This window comes from Falco punctatus (genome assembly GCF_963210335.1).
Source record: "Falco punctatus genome assembly, chromosome: 12".
NCBI lineage: Eukaryota > Metazoa > Chordata > Aves > Falconiformes > Falconidae > Falco > Falco punctatus.
Window position 1 is genome coordinate 25,596,384 of NC_137592.1, and position 26,923 is coordinate 25,623,306.

The 26,923-nt window shown below is 38.5% G+C and overlaps 1 protein-coding gene across 3 annotated transcripts in view; it reads left to right on the forward strand.

Moving 5' to 3' along the window:
- The window catches only part of SPATA17 (spermatogenesis associated 17), a 105,091-nt gene extending 80,374 nt beyond the window's left edge, over nucleotides 1-24,717 (forward strand). For all 3 annotated transcript variants that reach the window (XM_080408490.1, XM_080408491.1, XM_080408489.1), the window contains one exon: nucleotides 8,890-24,717. In XM_080408490.1, the coding sequence (XP_080264616.1) occupies nucleotides 8,890-8,970 (81 nt within the window). In that variant the 3' untranslated portion in view covers nucleotides 8,971-24,717. The remainder of the gene's footprint in view (nucleotides 1-8,889) is intronic.
- The last annotated feature ends 2,206 nt before the right edge of the window (nucleotides 24,718-26,923 follow it).

Consider the following 26,923-nt stretch of genomic DNA (forward strand, 5'->3'; position numbering starts at 1 on the left):
AACCTGATACTCCAGACTTCTATTAGTCTGCACATCTAGACTATAATTTACCAACTCAGCTAAAAAGATTCTCTGGGAGATTGTATTGAAAGCATTGCTAAAGCTCAGCCAGCATCCACTGTTCTCCTTTGATCTGCGTATCTAGTCGTTTCATCACAGAAAGCAATCAGGTTTGAAACCATCATCCAGAACAATGTCAAACCAAATGAAATCTAACTGAAGTACTAGTTTTGCTACATATGCCTAATACAATGCAATCAATGTGCTTTTATTTATTTATTTATTTATTTATCAATTCTAAATCATTGCAACTTTTTTTTTTAAACAGATACAAGTTAACCTGATAAAGATAACAAATATTTTCGGGATTTCAACTCAGTTTTTCCTTCTTGTGTCCTAGTGGCATGATTTTAGCAAGTTAGGCATAGATGCAACTTGATCTTGGCAGGGTAAACATTTTCTGGCTTTAGTCCAGCAGGTTAAAAGTGGTTCTGAGTTTGTCTTGGCAGTCCACACTTGGCAGCAGCTTCTTTTCAGCTGGAAAGAAAATGTGGTGGTTGAACAGATTAGACAATGAAAGGAGCAGTTTATAAATGGTGTAAGTCAAGATACTTATCCCTAAGTACATTATTTCCTAATACAAGTCCTGTTGCTAGCAGAGTGTGTGTGATGGACAGGCCAAGGAGTTGGTTTAAAAATATGAGTGCCATGATAAAAATGTCATTTACTTTTGCATCAGATGCTTTTGGGGCTCTTTATATTTTTCTGTATGCAGGAATGTATTGTTAGGCAGAGCTCCACCTCAGATTTAATAACTTCATAAAAGTTTTTTTTAAAAAAACCCAAAACTATGTATTACTCACCAGTGTTTTCACACTTGACAATGTTATTTATATGTCTTAATTAAATTAAGTAGAACATCTACTATCTTCTTCAAAAATATTTTCTTAAAATACCCTGCAAGAAGTAGACATTTGCATGGCAATAGCAAATAAACACCTCTTGGGATTCTGAACACCTACTGAACTATTTCAACTGCACATTTGTTTTTTAGCTCAGATTCAGTAAAGTTCAAGGGTATCCAAGTATGAAATAGCTTGTGGAGAAATTCACATTGGTTTCTTAATTTAATTTACTTGTAAAAAAAAGGCTACATTAGTTGAAAAAATAGAATATTATCTTTGGAAATTTTGGTTTAAATACAGACATTCAGAACAGAATTTGGGTAATGTTGTTTCATAACACTGACTGAAGTATGGTACAGCATGCACTGTAACTTTATGTGTGGCAAACTATACTTTTAATACTGATACTGGCTCTGAATATGTCTAAAAGTACCTGAGAAGTGTACTAAAGGTGATTTGTTCTTCTTCAGCGGATTAGCTTTATACACGTAAATAGATTCATCATCTGAACAGTTATTTATAAAGGAGAATATATTTCTTTTTAAAGCATTACAAAGCTAGTACATGTTTGGGAGGGAGGACCAGACAGTGTCTGGCTTGCAGATCATCAATAAATGGAATAAATGGACTTAGAGGGTACAGCTGGGAATTCTGCCCTTCTTCCCCTTGGGCAACCACAATGACTGCAGGGTACTAAGCAAATGTAACAAATGCAAATTTGAACCACAAATCTTCATTGCTGGTTATATTACACATGACAAAAAAGACAGGCTAGTTTCAGAGCCCAGGTTAATTTTAGAGGGGCCATACTTATGGGAAAAGGTAATTCACTGGACCAAATCCTTCCCCTTTTTTCCTTTGTCCTTCCTTGCATGAAACTTCCATCAAAGCCAAGAGACTATTTGCCTTTGCTTGTGAGGAAGCACTGAAAGAGTTGACACATTTGTAAATCCTTAATGAACACAGCTATTGCAAAATATCTGATTTGTTTAGAAATATTTGTACTCTCCTTGTACAATGGTTTAAACTATTGCGTTTTCAAAAGCATCTTTATTTCCTGTCATGTCATAGCTTAATTTGTGCAGCTTTGGAAGGTTGCAGTGAAATACGCTTTTGTTCCATTCTCCAAACTGCTTCTAACCATGCAGGAGCAGAAATAGGCTCTTTTCACAGCTAGAAGACATCTTCTCTTACCATGCACGGATGAGGACAAGAAGTTTTAGAGCTTGACTTGTGTTAGCCAGTTATCTCCGCTTATCTCCAAAGAACAGATTAGCTTAGCAGCTGAACTAAGAAAGCAAACTTCATTGAGCACGGATTTGTAGCAGAATGCTTCCTTCTCAGGATTTTAGGGAAAGGGAGGAACAGTTATCATTTCCATGTTGGCTGTCACAGAGGAGCACACACTGCTGTGCTGCTTGCACTGGACATGCCATGCAGGAAGTATCTAAACCTGTGTGATTATCAGGTCAGTGGTTTTTCAAATTCATGAACCATAATTAGAAATCTTTCATAATTTCTTGCAAGCACTCTTTGGGTTTGGTTGCCTCATTTATAATCCAAAAGATTAAATGTGTAAGAGTCAGTGATAGTTAGAAATCTCCATGAAAATTTAAGTGTAATAATACTGAAATGTTTGTTACATAAATTAAATTGCAATTAATGTTTTCTCTTTCTGTTTGGAAGATAGGATATTAAAATCGTGTTGTTAGACTTCCTATTGTGAACATAATTTCCTGATTTTTTTTTTTTACAACACATTATCATAATGTCAATAGAAGACTAAAACTAACAAGTAGAAAAAACTTGCCTGATGTAAGCATAACACAGTAGGTTATAAAGTTTCCTTTTATGATGACTATACAATACCATTTTATTTTAAGATCTAATAGCAAGTTGATTCAAAGGGTAAGGCTTGCACTTAACGAAGTCATTAAAGCAAGTAGAAAATTGCCTTCTACCATAGTCACCCAGTCTTTTTAAATCAAAGAGTTTTATTGTTGTTGGTGATGTTTGCATTTGCAGGAGGTAATTAGGGAATGACTTAGACATCACACCCAGAGTCCTCAAGCTTGTCAAGAAGAACCATAAACTTCACTTGCCAAAAAAAAAAAAAAAAACAAGCAAGCAGGCAGTTTAGGTGGCAAATTGCAGAGAACAGAAGGGAACAGGATCATCAAATTTTAGGTCAGTCTGACCACCGCTGTGTTGATCCACAATATGGGCAGCTCATAAAGTCTTCGTGGAAGTGCAGGTTTTTTCAATGCACTTACTCAAAAAAGCAAAATTTAGAGGTTTTAGAATTGGTAGCAGTAGCAGACAGTTAAAGGAGGAGATAGCTGATGGCTCCTTGTCCTCGTCCTCCGCATTGCACTGGCAAGCTGGATGGGGAAAGGTGTCATTGTACCCGCTTCGTCACAGCAGTGGTCACTGTCCTGTCGCTCAGGAGCTGTGATTAGGCATGCTTTTCCCTGGAAGTCAATACCTCCTCCCGACACAATGAGATCCAGCCCCTAAGGCATGAGCCAGGCTTTTGTTATTATCTCTCATTTGAAGGGGCTAGTTGACCCAATTGGTAAACACATTAGCTTTTCAATTTTATAGCCTGAAGTCATAGAAGACCTATTCCTCGGTTTTGGATATTTCTCCACGGCGGAAAGCAAAATCGGCAGTCTGTGCCCACCAGCCACAAAAACAGAGTTATGCCAAACAACTGTGTCCTGAACTTTATGGCTAATTAGCTGCTGAAGCTGTGCCCAAGAAATAGGTTCTTTTGCCCATGGGAAGAAGTGTGTAGCCATTATTAATGTCCCAGCTCATATCCCTCCATAGGTCTTATGAGCAAACCTGCTTAAAGAGACTAAATGTACAACAGGGAATTAAAAATTGAGGTACCCCTTTCACTGAGTGAAATATTGTAAACTTGTTTCACTGGGGCCAGGATTGGTGTCAACGTACTTTGTGTGAAAAGTGCAATAGAAGCATTAGTATTTGACAGCCCTGGTTGAAATAAGTGAAATTAATGGAGCTCTTTTCATATACGACAAGGCCATGGCACCCCTTTCATGCTGCTTACAGACAGAGAAAAGTCAATACTTTTTTATTACTTGATGCTGACCTACATTCTGCACTACAAGTGCCAGGCCCACTAATTGGTTTCAGTTGTGAGAAAAGTTTGCCCCAAAGAAATACTGGAGCAGATAAATCAATCTTTTTTAGGGCAGCTTAGTGGGTTTTGAGCACTTGAAATGACATTTGTGTTGTATTGACAGAATGGATTGTTACACTCATTTTGTCATGTCAGAAGGCCCTGTACTAGTTGGAAGTACTGTTAACCAGTATTGATAAATTTGCTAAGAATAAGTTAGCTGGATCAACGTTTTAGTGGTATAACAGCTTGCCATTTCTGGTTTGCTTCCTTGTTAGAGACCTCTGTGGCTATTAATAGGTCAGGAGGCTTGCTATGACAGCTCAATTTAAAACTCGAATTTTACTATTACGACCATTAGGATCATAAGGAGTACTTAAATATGACCACTTAGTATTAAACAGAGGGGGTTGTGGACTATGGCTGTACAGCGCCACTTGGCAGTACTGCCTGGTTTTCCGATGAGGTGTGCAAATGAGGGGTGTCCCAGCTTTGTGGGGAAAGCAAGTGGTGGGCTTACCCTGCACTAGCAATGTAACTGCTGCGTGGACTGTTATGCAGAATTTCGCATTGCCTCCTCTAAAATCTTGATGTGTACCTGTGGATGTTGATTTCAGGCGAAAGAAAAGTGAGTTTTGTTCCCCATTTCGTTCAGTAGCATGAAGATGGTACTAGGATTCGAGCAGCTGTGCCCTCTTTTCCTTCTGCCATTGATTTTTAACAGATGTTACCTACAGTAGTAGGTCTCTATAGGAGCAAAAAATAATTCCAGCACTACAAAAAAGTTTTTTATGAGATACAGACCTTTTGTGGATTGGTTTAGTTTTTGCACAGCACATGGTGTCATGTGCTGACATTGTGCAATTATAGAGTGTCTTCAGTATTGTTAGATTGTCTCGGAAGAGGACTTTGCGCTCAGACAAATCTACATGCATTCAACCTAATGCAACTTTAATCTTCATTTATGCAACCAAACCTCTCTTTATGCAACAAAATGAAATTTTGTCATTATAGAGAAAGACTGCAAAGCTGTAAATTAGGTATCATAAGTGTATTGTTCCAAGTTTATCACATGCTTAACAGCTTCATAATTATTATGGACTTGATAGATTTGCTATAGGAAATTACCTGAAGTGTGTCTGCAGAAGCTGAGAATAAATGGTCATAATGGTACTTTCTGGCTGCTGTTGGCCTATTCTTGCTTTGGTCTGAAGCACCTGACTTTCTAAATCATTACGTTTCCAAGAAGATACTTAATTGTAATTCCTATCTCATTCCAAAGTGCATTTTAATATTACAGGAAATCGTACAATACTCTCAAAATTGAAAAGAAACAAAGTTAGTGCACATTTATCACTAGAACATGAGGGAATGCATTCTCAAAGGCCTTCAAGCTGATGCGTTGGTCCACGAGGTCTTGTTGGTTTGCCAGTGTTACCTGTACATCATCTGTATTTATGTATGTCTGCCTATTCTGATGTAAAATCTCTTGAGAATTTGCTTTAATAATAGCATTCCAAAGATAAGCTGCGAGCATTTAGCAAGTCTAATCCATGACATCAGAGTGTGCTGATTGAGCCGAATCCTTGGTGGCTTTATGTCACCTTTGTTGACTTCATTGTTTAGAACTGATGAGCACACGTGACAGTCAAGTAGTCAAATATATCAAAAGGGTCCGTAGGTCTTGTTGAGCTCTGTCAGTTGAACTTGAGTCAATTATGATTTACCAGGGCGAAAGGAGTCAAAGCTTGACAAGTTTAAAAAGGAAGTGTTACATTAACTTTGTTTTGGAGTTTAAAAATAGGTCTTGGGCCTGAGAATTAGAGGTTTCTGGTGCTGAGAATTATACAGAATGATTGAAGAAAGCATTGTGGAAAAATTCCATAAAGCTCAGCTCCATGCTGCTCTGATCCTGAGACCGCAAAACTGCAGGGTCAGTCCCACCAATATGTGGGAGTTTGTATTTATAAGCGAATTCATTCCAGCTACCAACAGTGAGGGAATAACAGTGAAAAGAATTTTGAAGAAGCCTGTTTTTCTCCACTCACAATTGTTGTTCTTGCAACTTCAAAAGGATTATTTACATACCTTCATACATCCTAGACTATGCAGCAATCAGCTTAAAATCAAGAAGATCCTGGCAGTCTACCAGAACCCACCAGCAGTGCATTGCAGTGCTTCACTGCACGATTTAACTTATATTTCACCATCAAATTAGGTAGATGTGAGAACCCAGCTTCCATTTCCTTTCCCTTTGTGGCACAGACACTCTTCAGTGCTGTGAGGTGCATCTTGCAAGGCCACGTGGTGTTTTCAGGCTGTACTTTCTCATACGTGATTAAAATCTAAGTCTTCAACTACAGAAATGCCTGGGGTTCTTTTCTCAAAAATATATTTATATTTTATATGCATACTGTGCGACATTTATCTGGTGTACATTCTAAACTTCTTTGATTAGCCTAACCGTAAAGGCAGCAACACTTTTATTTATCCATCAGGCTATGTGATGTTTCCTAAATGTGGTCAAACATAACTGCTGTCGTCATAATCGGAGCCAGTTGTTTAAATGCTCAGTTGTGAGTATCTAGTGAGATAGCTTTAAATAACAAGATAAACAGTACAGCTGCCAACCCAAAGTAATCTTACACCGAGGGGGCGTGTGGCACAGAAAATTTCCTCTTTGTCATTTTGATTTGAGTTTGAAGCTGGACCTGGGCTTAGTTCCAGCTCAAAAAACTGTTCACTTCAAAGGCTCCTAAATTGTCCCAAGGAGCTAATTTTGGCAGCCAATTGTTTTTGTTTGGCTAGGCATCCTAATAGCAAAAGCCGTCTGCTCCAGCAAATGAAGACTTCTTCAGTGCTCAGACTTCCTATTCCTGATTTTATCCTGATGTGTGGGGGGTACACTTTTACTGGTTTCCCTGTCTCACCCCAAGTTCACTGCTTTTTTTGTTAAACTGTACCTAACCGTCCTGCATGTAATACTTCCTATTTTCAAAATAAAGGATCCTGTCTTCTGCTCTGAATTACTGCTTAATCCTAAATTACAGCTGTATTATCTATTCACTTTCTCGGCAACTAGAGCTGGGGTTTTTTCCATTCCCCTGAACAATATTAGCCTGGTGGATTTACTGAATAAAATATATGTAGCTTCACTTTCAAAGGGAACTATTTGCAGTTATGCTGGAGTTATAACAATATTTATTATAATAATTACATGGACAACTTTTCCTGCAGTAAGAAGGTGCTTGTGATGCCAAGTACACCATGAAAATTAAAAAAACTGTGCTGTTTTTAAAGTATAATAGGAAAATATGCAAATAAGCTTTCTTGGGTAAGAAATTGGGCAGTACATAGAGAAACATTGGGCAGGCATAGAGAAACATTAAAAATTAAATCCTGTGAACAGTTAAGAATGGGGCAGTACTCACTTCCACACCACACAGAGAGTATGTCGTTTTGCGTCTGTATGTCTACCTTGCTATTTTAAGATTTACGCACCACAATGTTGGAGGAATCATAGCAAATAAATTGAAGTATGAGATGTAAGAAATGATATGGTCACGGTCTGGCAATGCACACTGCAGAAGAAAGGCAGGCAGGCCATGTCAGTGTTTGCAGGAAGCTTACCAGAAGGTGTAGTTGTCCTGTTTATGAAGATTCAGCTAAACTATGGTCTGTGAAGTAGCTAAATCTAAATTAGCCACAGAATGATAATTCTGCTTCATGTCATTTTTCAGAAAAAAAGTTTTCATTCTTTTCAAGAGAAAACAAAACTTTTCAAATTGTGAAGTGTGTTGAAAAGGTAAAAAATTTAGCTTTCATTCACCCAAGCACTTTCACAGAGCATCATGTTGATGATAGAAAACAGCAGAAAGTGTTCAGACCAACTTCTTTCGTAGAAGTTAATCAACACATCCTAGAAAGCTGGTAATTCATCTGTGGCATGTTACTTTCTGAAAGGGAAAACAATTTTAATGCAAAACAAACATTTTGTATTGATGACACTATTCCCTGTATTTCTAGGGTCAAAGAAAATAATTTTATTAAGAATACTTTAAAATCTTGATCTGAAACACCACAGACTTGCTCATTTAGCATGAGTGTTTATTAGTAAGTAGCTAAATCAAAATACTCTTTAGAATACTTAGATTATTTTACTTTCTTGTTTGTTGGCTGTATTTAGATTGTGCTCTCAGGTCACAGGTTGACTTACATTTCTCTCTTATTCAATTTAGCTTTGTAGGCATTTTAATTTTTAAAAAAATGAATGCACTTTTCCTGGAAAAAGCATGTTCAGGAATCACCCTGCTTGTATTTTTTCTACCGGAACACCTAATAATTTTGTGGCTACTAATACTTATTAATATATATTCATTTTATTACCATTTCTCATGGAGCTGGTTTACTATCCATGTTTGAATGTTAACCAAGGTAGAAAAGTTAAAATATTGCAAGGATATTTTGCTGCCTTTAACCTACCTGGTTGCCAAGGAGGAGAATAAGATTTTGTATACCATGATTTGCAAAAGACTATAAAATCGTTTTTGGAGCAGGAAATATTTGCAGTGCCTGTAGTCATTTAGAGTTTGAAATACATATTCGCTTGCAGTTAAATCAATCAGTCCTTGTGCTCTTCTTCAAAGTAATATACATATAATGAAAAAAATATATGCCTCTATACACTATTTTGCATCATTTGCATTCTAATTCATATGATGAAATGTAACTAGAAGACAATATTTAGAGCTCTAAAATACCTATTAAAAAAAACACTGAACATGTAAAACTGTGAAAGCCAACTTAACACTTTTTTTGTCTCTCTTATTTCTTTAGGACTTTCGAACAGTGTTACCATCGATTGTTCTCTTCGAAAAGTTTGGGAAAACTTATTCCAGAACTGGTCAAATAGTGTAAACTAGACTGTATAAGACACCTGATAAGTAATCAATAAATGTATTTCAGCAAATGCACACCAGTACGTTGATGGAGTGTCCCATAAAGTACTCTTTCTGTAAAGCAATGTATACTGTGTCTGAAGTAGCCTTAATTGGTTTTGCTTGATCTTTAAGCAATACAGCTTCCAAGATTTATATTATGTATTTAAAAAAAAAAAATAATAAAAAATATTATCTTAGGAAAATGGTTTCTGAAATTGCTATATTTTCTGTAATATAAATCCTTTAGGATACAAAACTAGAGTAATTAACAGACTTGGAATCATGTTTGTTTATTACAGATTTGTAAACGAGTTTAACACTTAAAAAAGAAAAAAAGTTTAAAAGTTACATCTACGTTGGTTTTTCTCACAACTATAAATGGGTCTGGTTCATCATTGTTGTTCATCATTTTCAGTGTTAATATACATCCTTTTTGGATACTGATGCATCTCTTCAGAAGGACAGGATAGGCTCTTTACATGGAAGATACTATTTTATATCCTTTTAGCACTTCCTTGGGTGACGTAACATCAGCGTTGAAAAAAGAAAGTTCTAACAATATATACACCTTATTATTAGATCGTTTTTTCTATAGCCACTTGATTTCCTTTCTCAGTAGCTGTGTATTTACTCCTAGTGCCATGTTATGTGGGTACATAACCATGTCGTGCTTGGCAAAGAGGAACACATTTGATCACACAAAACTGGTATTGCTGTGTTCACTAGCACGCAATCCTGCAAAATATCGAGTATCTTCAAAGCCCATTAGCTTCAAAAGACAAACAATTCAGTGTCATGGGAAGACTTCAGCATTTCTTAAGAGCAAATTGTAAGCTAATTCTTAAAATCATGAGTGAATTTTTACAGGAGTTTTGTGCTGAATCTGCTAGGATACCGTGTTTGCTTTTTACATCATTTGACTATATTTGAATCTGTTCATCTGTTGCTCAATGGTAGGCTTTTTATTACTGAATTTTGTTATGTGATTCTTTTTTCCTCTACAAATATGCAGAAAACCTCCGTGAGATGTCTGTGTGAATACTTTCTGGAGTCACAAATTTCACTTCTGCGGTTTTCAACTGTTAGCCTACGTGAAAAAAGTTTTACTGCTGTCATACATCAGAGTAAAAGCACTTTCAGTTCCATTACAGTAGGTTATGGGTGCAGGCAGCGGGCTGTACTGTTGTTACTTTTTGTAGTTTGTCATTTTCAAGCTTTGAATAGTTTATTCTTCTGCATGGCAATGAGAAATTAACTTCAGGAAGTGAGAAGCAGCCAGCTCAGTGGCTGGGTCTCCCCTGTAAGATTTAATCTGACCAAATGTATCAGAGTGCTTTAGATGTTCATGGAAGGGATTGAACATGAAACGCTTGTGCAAAACTGTTGATGAATAAAGATGCCACAGTAATTTTTATATGTGAGAGTTATCTATTTGATTGCTTCAGCTTTAAGGTAGTTCATCCCAGTAATTCACCCTGTGTTGCCTCTTTAACTTTGTACCATAGTTTCCCATCAGTCCGATTAGAAATGCCTTTATCAGATTAATCTTTCTTTCTCTTTCTCTTTCTTCCTTTCAGTCTCTGTGACCCCAAGACAAAACGAAGCCTACTATGCAGCCTGTACTGCACTGGCAGTAGTGCCCATAGCTAAGGGTCTGGAGCACAGATGGAGGTTAAAACCAACACTTCTAATTTTAATCTTTTGATGCATACACACTTTTCCTCCTCTTAAGAAAAAAACCCCACCTTTTCCATTTCTAAGCCGCTAGGTACTTGCCAGAAACCTTCTTACATGAAAACAGATCTGTTAATTTTATTAGATAAATAAATATCCACAAAATTAATAAAGTATTAACCATATTGCCTGCCAGGTTTGGGTTTTGGGGTTCTTTTACCAATTAAGTTTCATAGGGAATCAATACTTTTCTTTAACTGGAGTTCACACAGAATTTATGTCATTTGTGGGCATATATCATCCAAATTATTTTGTGTGGCCACACTATAATCCCAGAACCCTTCAATTTCTCATTAAATACATTCAGCACTTATGCAGTACATTTATACAAACTACTTGATAATTATTCTAGTGAGACCTTTACCAATTCTTCCATTAAGTGTAGACTTTTTATTATTTTTATTACTCTCTTAAACTGCATATAAACACATGCAGAGAGTCATCAGAGGATTAGCTTGAATATATTTTGAAATAGAAAAACATGTCAAACTCTGAAGCTTCAGATAGATTTTGACTTTTTTTTTCTTTTTTTTTTTTCTTTTTTTTGTTTTGTTTTGTTTTAATTCCCAGTCAGATGCTGCAGAGTCCAGGAACCTTTGTAAGCATGGACTAGGGAACCTGCCCCTACATTTTTTCTACCTATGGATGAGGCTGACAGAGAAAACTCTCAGTATTAAAAGGAACTGCTAGTAAAAATATCCCAGTTTTGGGATACCTTCGGCATGTTGTACTCCCTTGATTACAAAAGCTCAGAATGTATAATATAGCACAGAGAACACCAGTAGGTTTTTTTATGTAGAGGAACTGGAAATCAGGAATCATTCAAAAAATAACTTGGAAGTGAATGCTAGCAACTCTGCAGTATATAGGAAAGGAGATAAAAGATAAACTTTAGCCCTGTGGTGGACCTAATTTCTGTAACTCTGGGATAGACTGCCACTTCCTTTGGTAACCCTCTGTGGCAAGCAAGTGAATGTGTCTGTCTGGCAAAGAAAGTTTTTCTGCTGTCTTGTTTAAATAAAAAATGTTTGCATGTAGCAAACTTAACAGTTTTTATCTAAAGCCAGTTAAAGATAAAATGTTGATTTTTTTTTTTTTTTTTTTTTTGGCAATAATATAGTGAACAAGACAGTAAGGATCTTGATGAAGTCATTAAGTAACCAGTCTATCACTATAAACACTAAGTGACTGTGTGATTTTACTTTACTCCTGTTTATCTTTCTTATTGATATAGTTTACCGTATCAATTTTAGTTATCAAATTACTCTTTGTAATATATTTGAAGTAATGTATTTTTAATATTCTATTTACTGTAGGCTTTCCTTATTTATAAAATTGTTGTTTTATAACATTCCGATAATGAATGGTGTGTATTTTAGAGAAGGGTTTTCTCTTTTATAGGGGATGGTACAATCTGTTCTCACAGTACAAAATCTTAACACACAGAATGGGTATAGGTAAGGGCATCGGGAAAGGAACGCTGAAAATTTGAAATGGACTCATGGATCTTGATGACTCTGAACTTATGTAGCCTCTTAGAAATGTAGTTAGCTATGACATTTAGCAAACTACTCCCAGCAGTATCTAAAAATCTAAAAGAATCACTGTAATGCCAGAGAAACAGACAAACATAAGAAACTGTTTATCAGTCTTCAGAAAAAGAGGCATAATTGCCCTAATTGTCCCATTAAATGTATTTCAGTCAACTGTAGTTGAACAAAAGCGAACAGTAGAACGTATATAGCCAGACTCTACCAAAGCAACCTCATCGCTGTTCTCTGCGATAACAAAATATGGCCTTCAGCGAGGCATGCACGATCCTTGCTTTTCAGCCACAGGAACAGACATATTTTTTGTGATTGGGACTGGTTTAGTCCACATGTACAGAGGAAAAAAACTACTGTTGGTTTTTTTCATACTCATGGTTGAAGAGGCTCATGAAACACCTTTAGGAAGCTGTAGTTACTGGAAAGAACCTGTCATACTAGCTCACTAGTAGAGTATCTCTAGCATGTCACTTAGAGATCTTTGTTTAATGTATAAAAAGTCTGGAACATCATACTTTGATGTCTACTGATATCTGAGCACATTGTATAGATAACAGATCTTGAAAGAGTCAAATAATAATGTTATTTATTTCTATATCAGATATGCTGGCCTACATGCCAAGCACTAAGGATTCAAAGCCTCTGTGCTAGTGGCCAACGATCTTTGGGTTTAACCACCACTGCGGATCACAGCACTCACAAAAAGGATTCAGGTGAAGACATTAAAATGGAAGAGCAACATGCTAGAAGTTGCTCACAACATCTCGCATCATGAGATTCAGGGCTATTAGAAAATGTCTGGTAACTTCTTACCAAATCTATCCTTTGTTACTCAGAGGATTAAGGATCTTTCAGTGTTGCTGCCCAATAATTTTGTTTGACTCCTACACAGCTGATGTTGTAAACACAGAAAAATATCTTAATTTAGGTAATTTAAGAACTGCCTTCTGGGCAGATCCAAGATGTTCTCAACACTTGCCAGAGAAAACATTTAGCTTGTAATGCCCTCTAGAGGCAAAATGGCTATAGTAGCGTTGACCACGGCTTTACTCCACACTTTCTGGTCCAACTGTGATGCTGTCGCTTTCAAGGAACCGCTTTTTTTTTTTTTTTTTCCTTTTCTTTTCTTTTTTGTTTTCCTTTTTCTTTTATTTTCTCTCTCTCTCTCTCTTTTTTTTTTTTCTTTTTTTTTTTTTTTTTTTTTTTTTAACCGTGTAAGAGCAGAGGTCTTAGAACCGTTAAGGGCTCTGCAGTTGATCTAGATGCCTCATTCTTGACTTGTACTGAAGCGGTCTCAGCTGACATGTGGCCATACTTAAACTGCAAAGCAAGATGGTCATGCTCGTAGACAATAATGGAATTAGACATACCGATGCTTGACATTGAATAAGACTCTGAAAGCATCAAAATTAAAAAAGATTGCTAGACGTTTACAGTTATTTCAAAGGATGTGTTTGCAACATGTCTTTCATAAATCCCCGGTTCTCAGTTTACTGAATGTAGAAGTTCTGCATAGTTGGCTTTGTTAGAAAGATGAGGAGCTCTGCCTTTTACTGGCAGCCATGGGCTCCCATACTGGGAATAGCAGAGGCTGAAAACCTGAGGATGTGCATAATTCCTTAATTTTAAAACCTGGATTACCCGAATACAACAGAAACACTGAACCACAAAGGAGTCACATCCATGCAATCAGCAATGGAATTTCAGCCTTGAAGCTTTTATTTGTCTGAACTGTATTTGTACAACTTTTTTTTTTTTTTTTTTGTGAATTTTCTTTCCCGTGTTGACAAAGGTTTCTGGTATGCCTGGAAGAATGTCAACAAAGAAGCTCAGACAATGCAAAGCTGGCTTGGCTTTGTATTCTTCCATCTTTCAATAGTTCAGCTCATTAATGAGAAAATCATCTGGCTGCTGGCACAATCAGATACAGTCACTTATCAGTACATTGAGTTCAGTTTATAGTACTCCGATTCATATTCATGATCAGAGGATGCAGTGGAGCAATTCATTAGTGCACTGCTGCGTTAAGCATTCACTGCCAAAATGTGGCATAGTGAGAGTTTGCATTAAACCGCTTCCTTTGAGAATCTTTTGGTCAAGAAATTCCCAAGTGCAGAAATCTGTTGAGGTAAATCACTCAGGCACTTCAAGGAAAACATTGAGACTCAAATGTTATATAACATTTAGTTAAAAAAAATCCATTCACTGGTGCTATTGTATGTGTGACATGATTGCTCTCAAATACAAGTTTAGATTATTGTAGTGGCTAATAACATGTATAATCTAGATTAGAATTATCCCACACTGGATCCTCTTTCTTACTCTTAATTATGCTGTCTAATGAAAGGTGAGATTTTTTTTGGTTTGGGTCAAGGTATTCAACATCAAAACCCCAACCTTCTCCATTCTGTGTGTTTGCTCATGGTACAAACAGGGGGCACTTGCAATTGCAGTCTGAGCTACTCAGTGGTAAGAGAGGAGCAGAAAGAAATGAAGACAGAATGGAAGTAGAACTGTAAACTAGTGATCACTCATACATAAGCAAAATAGGTGCTAAACTTTCTTTTCATGTGCCCTTAATGTAACTCCTCTCCCTTGATCGAGATTACTCTTGTTTTTTCTCACTGGTGTTTTGACCAAAATCTGGGCCAGTGGATCGCTGCTAAGAGGAGAATATATGCATAATTTGTAAAAAATACGAAACAGACTGCCCATACTTTGTTTTGCATGTTTTTGCAGCAATAATAATCACACATATACCTAATAGTTTTGAATAAGAGTGTGTAGTGAGCTGTGTTTCAGACACTGACCAAACAGCCTCTGCTGACATGGGTCTCCCATTACTTCAGAAGATAATGTCTGGCTTCATTTTTCCTGTTTTCCAAAGCTGTGTGCCAGATGCTAGGTGAGACTCCCATGTGCCTGCTAGGAGTTGGTCACCCTCTTGATTTTTTTTCCTGTGCTTGATCTTTGCTTTTTTGCTTCCACTTGTTCTGTTTTCCCTGCAACACAGGATACCTACCTCTGGTTTATGCTAATAGCAACATACAAAAGCCTTGTCAGAAACTAGTTAAAGATCAATTGGGAGAAAAAAAGCTCAAATCTTTAAGAAATTTGTGCCTGTAGGATTTCTTTCTCTCTTAAGCTTCTGTATCTTCTCCACTGCAAAGTGTTGCCATCTGCAGATGAGGCAAGAATTAGTTTGCCATCTATCTTTTGCTCTGGACAACAGAGCAATTGGGTACTCTGAAGCAGTCAGTGTGGCTTTTAAACAACACCTAAACATTTCTTTGGAACAGAAAGGTCCTTCCTAATTTCCTCACAGTCCCCTGAACACATATATGACAATGCCATAAACATGAACATTTTGCAACCATTGGCCTGACTGAACAGTTTGTATCTTAATCTCATTCAGAATATATCAATGTATGTAACGATGGGTATATTTTGTAAAACTAAAACTTCATCCTTAAGTCCTCCTTAGTCCAGATCATTACTTAAACTACCCGTATTGCTAGGCTGTTTCCAGAGTCATTTACAGCCAGTACAACCAGCTACAACTACTGAAGTGTGTAGTCGTTCCAGTGCTAAACCAGATGCCAAGAGCACTAGACTGTGTATCTAAAAACTTGTCCAGCTCTCTGCCCATCCCCTTTTTGGGGGAGTCTGTTGTGAGGACGGACACTGTTATGGTTTCACAAGAGGGTTCGTGTGCCCAGTTCAGAACCGAGACCCTTCTGTGCCACTACTGCTGCACAGATCTAAAGGAAACGGAAATTAAAAAGGGGACAGTGCAAGTTTAATAACCGGGGCAAACAAGCAAAGAAAGTAGTGACTTGAAGAAACATAGAAACAATCTTCCCCATGAAATCTAACTAGTGACATTTATGGCAATTATTGGGAACGCTTTATCTAGGCCTCAAACAGGAAAAAGAAAAGAAAAAACTATTCTGGGCAAGGGCGTGAGTCACGCTGCTTTGTGCAAGCCAGTGATGGCAGCCGCTCGCCATCGGCAGCGCAGTGACCCAGAGCCGTGTCTCTGTGGTGAAGAACAAACTGGAAATTCATTGTTGCCCCCAAGAAGGCAGGAATTCTGACTGAGGCCACTTTTCGTGTAGGTGCTTGGTACCACAGCTCCTGCAACTTGTTAGTTCGTCACTTGTAGTCTAATGACAGTTGAAGAGGATGACGGTGACAGACAGCTGTGTCTGTAAGCATCAAGAGAGAGCTTATGTTTGACCTAGTTCTGGAAATGATTAACACATGATTTAGCTCTCATTCATTTCTATTCATGGTCATATATATCACAGCTGTTGCTGAACACCAAGAATCAGGAAAGGTTTTTGATGACTTTATACTTTACAAATGCATAATCAAATGGTGAGAACTGGCCATTTACATTAACGAGATATTTTTCCTGTTAAAAAATCAGAATATTTTCTCCTGTTGCTCTGAAATTTTTGTTTCCTTTAACCATCAGCTTATTCTAGTAATGTGAAAACAGTGATGGTGTATGTCATTTCTTATAAAATATATCCATCTGCTTATTTAATTCTTCACAGCTACTGTACATTAAGATGAAACTACATATGTTATAACAAGTATAACTACAATATTTAAGAGGCTTGAAGACTTCCAAGTGTAAGTCTCCTTTTTTAATATTATATTTTTACAGTGAAGAATGCATGATTATTCCTCCAGCATAATCATAGCTAAAAGGACAAGGTGCTTTACTGCATTGATGATGTTTAATCCGCTTACGTCTCTCTCATAACAAAGGAAAAAATTATAAATCTATGGCCAACTGGGAACTTCACAGTGCCACAATAGTTCCACATGTATGCACTTGGAAATTCATAGCTTTGTCAGAGATAGCATGTAGTAGGTGATTTTGCTGCTCAGTAGCAACCTGGTAGATCACGGTGTCTGGACTGGGAAAGGATCTCCACTGGCTGGAAAGATTTCTGGCAGGTTTACTCGTTTGTCCTGAAGAAGGCAACACGGCACACTGTGCAAACATAGCCCTTCTGTGAGAAGCTTTTAGAAGCTCTGAGTAAGGGCAGGCACGTGTGAGGTTTTGTATGCTAACATTTTATTAGAGTTCACAGAATATTCAAGTTTTTGCAGATCTCTCCCACATTATTACCTTCTGGGATCCCCAGCAGTGAAGTGTGTAAAATCTGGCTCTTTCAGGTATCTCTGTTGCTGTTTCCTATCATTTTCATCCACTTGTCTGGCTCTTCTTTGATAATGACTGCTCCAAATACCAGCAGATTTTGATAGGACTTGCTCACCTCTCACTGGTCTTTGCTTCCAATCTTTATGCATCTGGCCGATACAGACAAACTCGTAAAGGTTCAGATGCAAAAGATTTTCAAAGCTGCTCTAGCTGAAGGCCTTCAAGCTTGAAAAATGTGTTCTTTCATCAGAGGTTTTTTTAAAAGCAGATAAAGAATTGGCAAAGAAAGTAAGGGTAGTTTTTTACAGAGCTTATTGTATTGACATGGGTTAAAGAAATTGTTCTGACAATTTAAGAAATTAGAAAAATTGAAACTTCTGTTTCATATCGTAAATGTTTACTAAGTGTTTTGGTTTTGTTATACATATATTTTCTCAAAGCCCAGCAGTTACCCAGAATTAATATTTTTTTAAAAATCTGTCTTTACGTCCATTTGGGAAGAAAATAACAATATCTGTGGCAATGATTCTTAAGAATTCTTCTTTCTAAGGAATCTCAGATTCTATTATAAACATGAAAAAATCATTTAAACAGCTGAAATTTGAAAGGCTTAGATTTGCTCCTCATTATGTATACATAAAGATAGGTTGAGAGAAGATTCACCTTGAACAAGTCACTACCAAACGTCCTGCTGAGCCTGAAAACTAGTAGGCTGCCTCAGTTTTCACACTGATAAAAGGAAACTGGCTAGGCTGTTTTTTCAAAATATGTTAATAAACTGGCTCTTCAGAGCAAGAACACATTTAGCTGATACATCTGTTACTCAGATTGTCGCACAGAATTAGAAAAAATAATAAGTATTTTATTGCTCTCTAGAAGTTAGAAGCAAGGACTAGGGAAATAGGTCTTGGCACTTTCTATGCAGAATTTAGAAGTCTTAGAAACAACTGAGTCATCTTTGATAAAAGAAAGTGATTAAAAAGGCAAAAGGATTTGTAGAGGACTCAAAATTTTAAAAATTCAAAAAGTGGCTTTACAGGAGAGATTTAAAATTCACAGAAATGCTCTCCTGGTGATATCCATCAGGTGGATTTAGAATATTTGTCCTAATTCAAATCCAAACTCGCCTGGGGTGTAAAAGCACTTACAAGTAAGTGAAAAGCAAACCAAAAAGGTATAGTTTGAAATGGCATTCAGAGGACACCAGTCCACTGCCAAAATATGTCTATAGAGACCATTCACTACTTAGTTGCTTTGTATGCATATCTCTTCAGCTCTTCTCAACTTCGGTACAGATGATTTTGTACTCTAAAACACAGGTGGAAGACGATTTGTACTCTAAAATACATAGAAAGTGTAGGCAGCATAGCTCCATATTTCAATAAGCACTAGAAGTTTGTCTGCCAGAACAGAGCCTTGCACAATAGGCAGTGCAATGGTTTAATTCAGAAGAGACCAATGTAAGAGCCTGCAATTGTGTGTGGCTCCCAAGCAACTTTGTGCAGAAAGTATGTCTTCCTCCCTGGGAGTGGGACTGTGATGGGGCACCAAGCTGAAGGGGGAACTAAATTGCCAGCTGAGGAGGGAAGTCAGTCAGAAGAGCGATGGGGTTTGACACTGGGCAAGGTCCCAGCTGTGGGCCTAACCCAACTTGGTTTACTGGGACTATTCAGAGGCTGCTTGTTACCACTTGTTTTGAACCACTCGCTCCTGGGACCTCAGAGGTAGGAGGTATATGTTTTATAGCTCTCTGTCACAAAGCCTTTGATGGGTTGCTGAAAGTGTTGGTAAAATTGGATATTCTTACACTTTTTTATCTTTGACAGAGCTGACTTTAAAAACTACACCTAAACAACGAAGTTATAGAAAGTGAAAAGTTATTTCTATGTCATCGACTGGAATTAGAAGCTGGAAGTAATCTATTCATCCTTGCGAGGCTAGTGATGTCCCTTCTGATGATGAAGCCTCATTATATTTGTTACTCAGTGATGGATTGTAAGAGGTACAATGTGTATTTTCACGTGTCAAAGAAAAGGATTGTGTTGATTTTTTTCCAAAATAAAAAGTCACACTATTGGTGCCCAAATAATCCAAATCTTTATTTAGGGACCTGAAGTGGAACCTATCAGAAAAGAGGAAGGTGTGGAGCTGAACAAATTTTTGTTCCCATCTCTGTCTGTTCCATCGAAAACTATAGCAGAGAGCCTCAAGAAAAGAGCTAGTCTTCCCTTGATCACAATTTATATCATTTCTCAAAAAAAGATCAGGCAGGAAAAGTAGTGATGCATGTCTGATATTGATGGAAAGCAAGTATGTACCTCATCCATTGGAAACATTGATCAAGGCCACTTCGCTCTTTTTTAATGACGGCCCCGTAAATCTGCCAGTATCAATGAAAGTCACTGTTATCTACTCGAGGGTCAAAATAGCTGCGCTAAGGAAGTTAAGTTATATCTAATGGTTCTTTGCTTCAGGAGCCAAATTGTCATGCTTACCTCTTCCAAAACTTTCTTTCTGCCTTTTTTTTTTCTTGTTTGTTTGGGATTTTTTTTTATTATTATTTTGAAACAACACAGAAACAAAACCAGGACTCATAAAAAAAGAGGAAGAAATGCCACATACCCATGGTAATTTTTAGTGAAGTGGTTTTAATGTTCAAAGGTTGTTTGCACATCTTTTGTCTCCACAGGTTTCAGTCAAGAAGGATGAGAACCCAAGAGTATGTGGCATTTTTTCTGTGCGTACAGGCTATTGACTGGCAAACAAGCTTGAATAAAAAAAGGCCTGGAAAAGTGATATTCCTGTTAAATGTCAATGTATAGTTTGTGGTTCAAAGTCAAATTAGAAATAGGATTTAAATTCAATAGCAATAAAACCTTACAAGTTATTGTGATCAAAATGCTGTGGAAGATGTTCTCTTCACCCTGATCTTCACCAGTGATGGACATAAATCAATGGCTGACCCAAAATTTTATATGGACAGTAATCATAGGATCTTTTTAGTATCACTCAACTTAAACCAGAGCAGAAAGATGGGACTGAATCTAGAATGGTAAAATAAGCATCTGTTGCCAGTTAGGTGATTGGGTGTGACTGTCCCATAACTACTTTATGTCTTCTTTAAGTAATAGGCTGAGGGCAGAAGCTAAGACGAAGTGTCTGCTATGGCTGAAACAGAACCCAGATCACAGGGGCTTCAACCAGAAGGACACTATGAATACAGAGTATGGGAAGAAGACTGGGAAATCTAGTCCTCTGGAAGTATGGTCATTTTAAAAAGTCACCTTATAACCACAGCTGGGGAAGAATTACAACTGCCAAAATTCCCACTTGCAAAACATACTGTACTTTGTTCAGTAAATCAAGGCATTTGATTTACCTACTGAACAAAGTCAAGGAGGTGCAAGACACCGTATGTAGGTTGCTAAGCGGATACGAAGGAAAGAAGCAGCGGGTGGGACTGAGCTCATCCTAGCTCACAAACTGTGTTTAAACACGTGGGCTTGTTCTGCATTGCTGCACTGTCTGCCAGCAGCCCAGTTCCACAGCTCCCAGTATTACACCTTTGTCAAGGACTCCTCCGCAATACCTGGGGCAGGCTGAAGAATATTTCTTGGGAATTCCAGCATAAAAACAGGGATTACTATTTCAGTGTTTTATACTAAATATGTTCAGGATTGAGGTATATCCTCAGTGGAATACTTCACCTCACACAATGGGAAGCAATAAACAATTCTTCTGCAAAGAGATGTTGAGAACATTTTGAAAAATGAATTTGCTTATTATTTGCCTCAAGAATATCGAAGAGATTCTCTAGACAGATCTGACTGTATTTCAGCTATCTTGGCAATGAAATCCCTCCTTAGCCTTTCCCCAGCACACATTCCTGTGTAATATGTATGTGAATCTCAGAAACAGATGGAGTATACTTTACCCAGAATCTAATCCTAGTGAGGTAGAGAGGCCAGATGGTCTCACTTTCCAAATGAAAACTTTCAGAGACTCTTTAAAATAAGCAAAGATTTTATTAACAATGATGGCTGGATATAGTGTAATACACAGAGAAGATTAATTAGAAACCCTAATTAAATGTAGCAGTGCAAAAGAACCAGAGGACTATTTGGCATCAAACAGCTTTTGAAGATTCTTGTTGAAACCTGGAGTCTTCAGCATGGCTGAGCCGCAAAACAAACAACAGAAAAGCAGAAACAATGAGATTTACTAAAAGGTGCCAGACTCAATTCTACATGCAATCATTTCCTGTATTTTTTTATAGAATCATAGGAAAGAGGGCTGAAAGGAACCTTTAGAGGTCGTCTAGTTCATCCCCCTACCCCAAGGCAAGATCAGCTATACCTAAATCATTCCTGACAGATGTTTGTCTAACCTGTTCTCACAAAGCTCCGATCACGGAGATTCCAAAACATCCCTAGGCAATCTATTCTGGTGTTTAACTATCCTTGTTGTTTGAAAGTTTTTCCTAATGTTTAACTCTAAATCACCATTGCTTTTTTGTTCTTTTTTTCTATTGATGAAGGACATGGAGAAAAGTTTATTCCTTTTTTTTTTTTTTTTTAAACCAGGTGCCTGTTACAAATAGGAATATCACTCCTGTTTCCCTGCTATTGTGGGTTTTTTGTTTTTTTTTTTTTGATTCTTAGACCAAGTAATCCTAGTTCTTTCATTTTCTTCCCATTTAGACTTCTGATCATTTGGTTTCCCTTTATTAGGACTACACGCCTCTCAGTGGCATCACATCAGAAACAACGTTGTAGCTGCACTCTTAGTTGTGCTCAGCAGAACAAAAGGGCTGTATCATGTGTTATGGACAACATTCCTGTTACGTATCCTGGTGGGAGGCTTGCTTCTTTTCTAAGCTTTGACTTTGTTGTTTTGTGCTAAATTCATGTTCCTTTCCTACAGAACTCTTTCCTAACCTCTCATTTCCAGGTTGGTTTTAGTAGAGGTTGACTGAATATATTGAAGAAGGGATTCCATTCCTGTTTTTCATTGCAGACAACTGTAGAAAAAGAATATTTATTTGCATGAAGACATCATCGTGCCCCCCAAGCAAATGAGGTGAAAGAGTCAGTTTTCTTTGGCCTGTTAAAGGAATGTACATCTGGAAGTAATGTTTTAATTCTCAGACATATGGAGTGGGGAGCTTGAGGATACAAGTGTCACACATCACTTCTCCCTGTTAATTCTGTGCTCATATCTCTGGCTTGCAGCAGGAATTCTTGTGGATCATGGACAGTAACCAGGAAAGCGTTGCCACGTTTTCATAGCGTCCTCACCACTAGGCTGTTACTTAGTTGATTAGTTGGCAATACAACCCTACAAGGTTGTACTATCTTACTAAAACCAGTTCGTATCTTCAAGAGGTGACCAGCATACTTAGGTAATGCCTCCTCCTGCTCCCACCCACCAAGCATGCTCCTACCTCAGCTCCCTAGGAAAATGCTGCAGTGAAGTATCGTAGGCAAGCACAAGAAGAGGCATCTGGACCCCGACTGTTGTGGAGGTTTGCTGAGACAAACACAAGTTTATAGCTCACAGAAAAGGGAACAGATGTGCAGATTCAAGGAATTTTATCCCCCCAAATGCTGCAGTCACAGCTAAAGAAGAAGTAAAAATAGATGCAGTTGTAGGAGCAGCAGCAATGGCAAGGACTAATGCTGAAAGGGCGCAGTGAGGGAGGAGAGGACAACTTGTCATAGGAGCAAGGATAAGTGAGGAGGGCATTAATTATGGACTGCCCTGAATAGTGACAGCACCCAAACTGCCTCTCTCAACAAGTTTCCTCTTTTGTAGTTTCCCAGCATCAGCTGCATACCACCCTTTCCCACTACCAGTGTGCAGCACATATGGCTGCCTTGCAAGAATCACACAAATCATCTAGTAAGTTCATTTTTATTAGTAGCTTCTGCTTAATTAAGGGATGCATCATGCTTCATCAATCAGCTTCTGTGCATGTGAGTTGGTCTCAGCCACTCTGCTGATTCAAACTCCAAACAGATACAGTTCTTGTGCTGTACACAAGAGCCTGGCTAGCTTGACTTTGGGGAGCCAGGGGCAGAACTGTGCCCCTGACCATTAAAGGGAAGTTTCATACCACAGCTATGGCAATGGTAGCTCCATAATGACTTTCTGCTATTGTGCACTGAAAGATTGATGCAAAAAGCTGTTGTGCAGAAAATTGTTAGTGTTAAGGCAGTGAAAAGCACAGTTACAGATTGAAAGCTGTTGTTTATGAACATACACTTTTTTTATCTTTCTGTTTTTTAAAGAAACCCGTAAAATTAGCTTCTGGAGTCACCACAGGTTTACACTGGTGATTTCCAGCCCTGTAGGCAGAGGTGCTCTTTGGGCAGGTGTGGCTAATGCAGCCCAGCACAGTGCCAAACAGATGGTATGGGCAGAGTATAGCTTTACTTCCCAGAATGGGCATGTGAACCTACACAAGTATACATATCTACAAGTGCTGCATCTAGCTAGCCTGGGGTTGGCTTGGGATCTCTTCATGGTGCTGCACAGTGAGATGTGTATGTAATTACAGATAATCACATTCCCTGGTCTTTCAGTTAATGATAAAAAAGGCTGTCTGTTATCACCAGTCCATTACTGGCTCTGGAATAATGCTCATAGCAGCAACTCAGTGAATTACTTTTTATTTGCTTAATAATATTAAAGGCGTAATTGGTCAGATAGAAGCTTTGCAGTTTAGCTCTTCCATTGCAACCTCTTTCATGATCTCAGACCGACTTTTCCTAGATTCCTTATGTGCAGGAAAGGTTAATTCTGCTGAATTATACCAAACTCTTTTGCAGTTTTGCTGCTGGAAAGCTTCATTAAGAAGTGGAACCTACCAAAACCCAGCTCACAGCCAAATCAAATTTGACTTCAGTCTTCTGATGTGAAAAACCAGTGCATTAACCCATCACAATATCTAACCCTTAAACTTCTTAATAAATGGTTAGGTGAATGTAAGTAACACCATAACATACATGTAAGCTACTTCATCTAAAATACACAGGTCATCATTTTCCTCTGCAATTTTCATGGTAGCTTATCCTTTACATATTTTATTAATAATTTTTATGATAGCTATTAAAGGCCTTCAGATGCTTTATGGATTGCTTGTGAAATAGTGTATGTACAGTATATATGGTTTTTAATAGTGCAATTAAGGTAGATGCAATAGCTGTACTATATTATTATATACAGTTCTGCAATTAATATATTGTAAATGCTGCAAAAGGTATATATGCATTGCAGAAGTAAAAGTCATATATAAAAGCATATATTTTGTTTTATTTTTTTAAACATTCAGCAGAAAGTAAGAAAAAATATAATTTCTCAAAATGCCTCTCACTTACATTGCAGGCACCTGCAAATTCAGAAGTTCATCCCAGCCTAGTTAAAGACGGGTGTTTTGTTACTGGCATCACCAGTCCTGACTCAAGATGGGGACTATCCTGTCCTTTTCTCATTCTGCAATATAATAACAAGAGTTAGTGACTCTGGAAAGTAATGCCAACACGTGTTAGTGCCAGAGGCTATTACTCAGTTTGGGTGAGAAGTTGCACACAGAATTTATACATCCTACGCAGGACACAACAGAGACAGAGAACCACATGTGGTTTTGTAGACATCCTCCACATTGGGATCTACTGGAAACTGACTATTTCAGTCAAATTTATTTTCAAGGAAATAAATCTGTGAACCAGATGATATGGAGCTGTAGACTGCTGACCTCTGTTAGGTAGAATTGAGACCATTCATTGTTCCTAAAGGAACAGTGATGAAAATTATTGCCTAACCATCATAAATTAGCGACAAGCAGCATACCCTTTCCCCACATTTTGTTTTGATGTGTTGGATTCTCTAGCTCTGGGGACAATACTACTTGGAAAAAGAGAACGAGCCATTTCTGAGCTTCACTACACATCTCTGTAAATGGATTTCCTAATAGCTATGAATTTTAGGCTGTTCCTATTTGGCTGATATGATATCTGGGACTATTCCATACTCTGAATCTCAAGGGGGAAGAGAGCTGCGCTTTCAAAACTGTATTTAAGAAAAATGAAAGAGTAAGACCAATAAACACCCAACCTTTATTCTTTCATCATCTACCAGTTACAAAACTAGGATTGCTCAACAGTCCTTAGGAGCAACTTGGCACTACACAGACTTGAACTGACCTTATTTCCCAAACATCTGTGATTAGAAGGGACCCTTCACACATGTTCCTCACACCTTAAATAGAGTAAAGATTCACTTTGCACCTTAGCTCACTTCCTTAAATCTGCTAGCCCGTGAGGTGGAGAGGAAAGAGAGAAACCAGACTACAGACTGGGAAGGACAGCCCAAAGTACTTCATATAATTTCCTTTCGTCTGTTTGGTTCACTTTTCACAGTGGGCCTGTGAAAATAACAATGAAGATTTGCCAGCAATCCTGCTCAAGTTTAGTTCAGGTTGTTGGGAAGCAGTTGAAGTTACAATGGCATCAAAAACCTTTTGGAAAGAGTATTCTGACCTTGCAAAAATTTCTTGTGAGCCACAGCTTTGGGGAGCAGATCACAGAAAGGGAGGTGCTGCCGCAGAAGCACAGGCAGATTTTTTTCCCCCCCTTAGACCACTCTCTGATACACCTTGAAGGCTGCACTGCCAGTCAGTGAGACCTGGATAGGCTGGACAGTTGGGCAGAGAGACACCTCATGAAGTTCAACCAAGGCAAGTGTAGGGTCCTGCCCCTGGGGAGGGACAACCCCACGCACCAGCACAGCTGGGGCTGCCCTGCTGGGAGGCAGCTCTGCGGAGAAGGACCTGGGAGTGCTGGCGGGCAGCAGGTTGCCCATGAGCCAGCAGTGTGCCCTGGTGGCCAAGAAGGCTGGTGGGATCCTGGGGTGCATTGGGAGCAGCGTGGCCAGTAGGTCAGGGGAGGTGATGCTCCACTTCTACTCTGCCTGGTGAGGCCACACATGCAGTGCTGTGCCCAGTGCTGGGCTGCCCAGGTCAAGGGAGACAGGGAGCTACTGGAGAGGGTCCAGCGGGGGCTGTGAAGATGATGAGGGGGCTGGAGCATCTCCCTGCTGAGGAAAGGCTGAGAGCGCTGGGGCTGTTCAGCCTGGAGAAGGCTGAGGGGGATCTTATCACTGCATACAAATGTCTTCAGGGCAAGTGTCAAGGGGACGGGGCCAGGCTCCTTTCAGTGGTGCTCAGAGACAGGACAAGGAGCAACAGGCACAAACTGCAACACAAGAAATTCCTTCTGAATATGGGGAAGAACTTCTTTACCTTGAAGGCGGCAGAGCCCTGGCACAGGCTGCCCAGAGAGGCTGTGGAATCTCCTGCTCTGGAGACATTTAAAACCCGCCTGGATGTGACTCTGTGCAACCTGCTCGAGGGGAACCTGCTTTAGCAGGGGGGTTGGACTAGATGATCTCCAGAGGTCTCTTCCATCCGC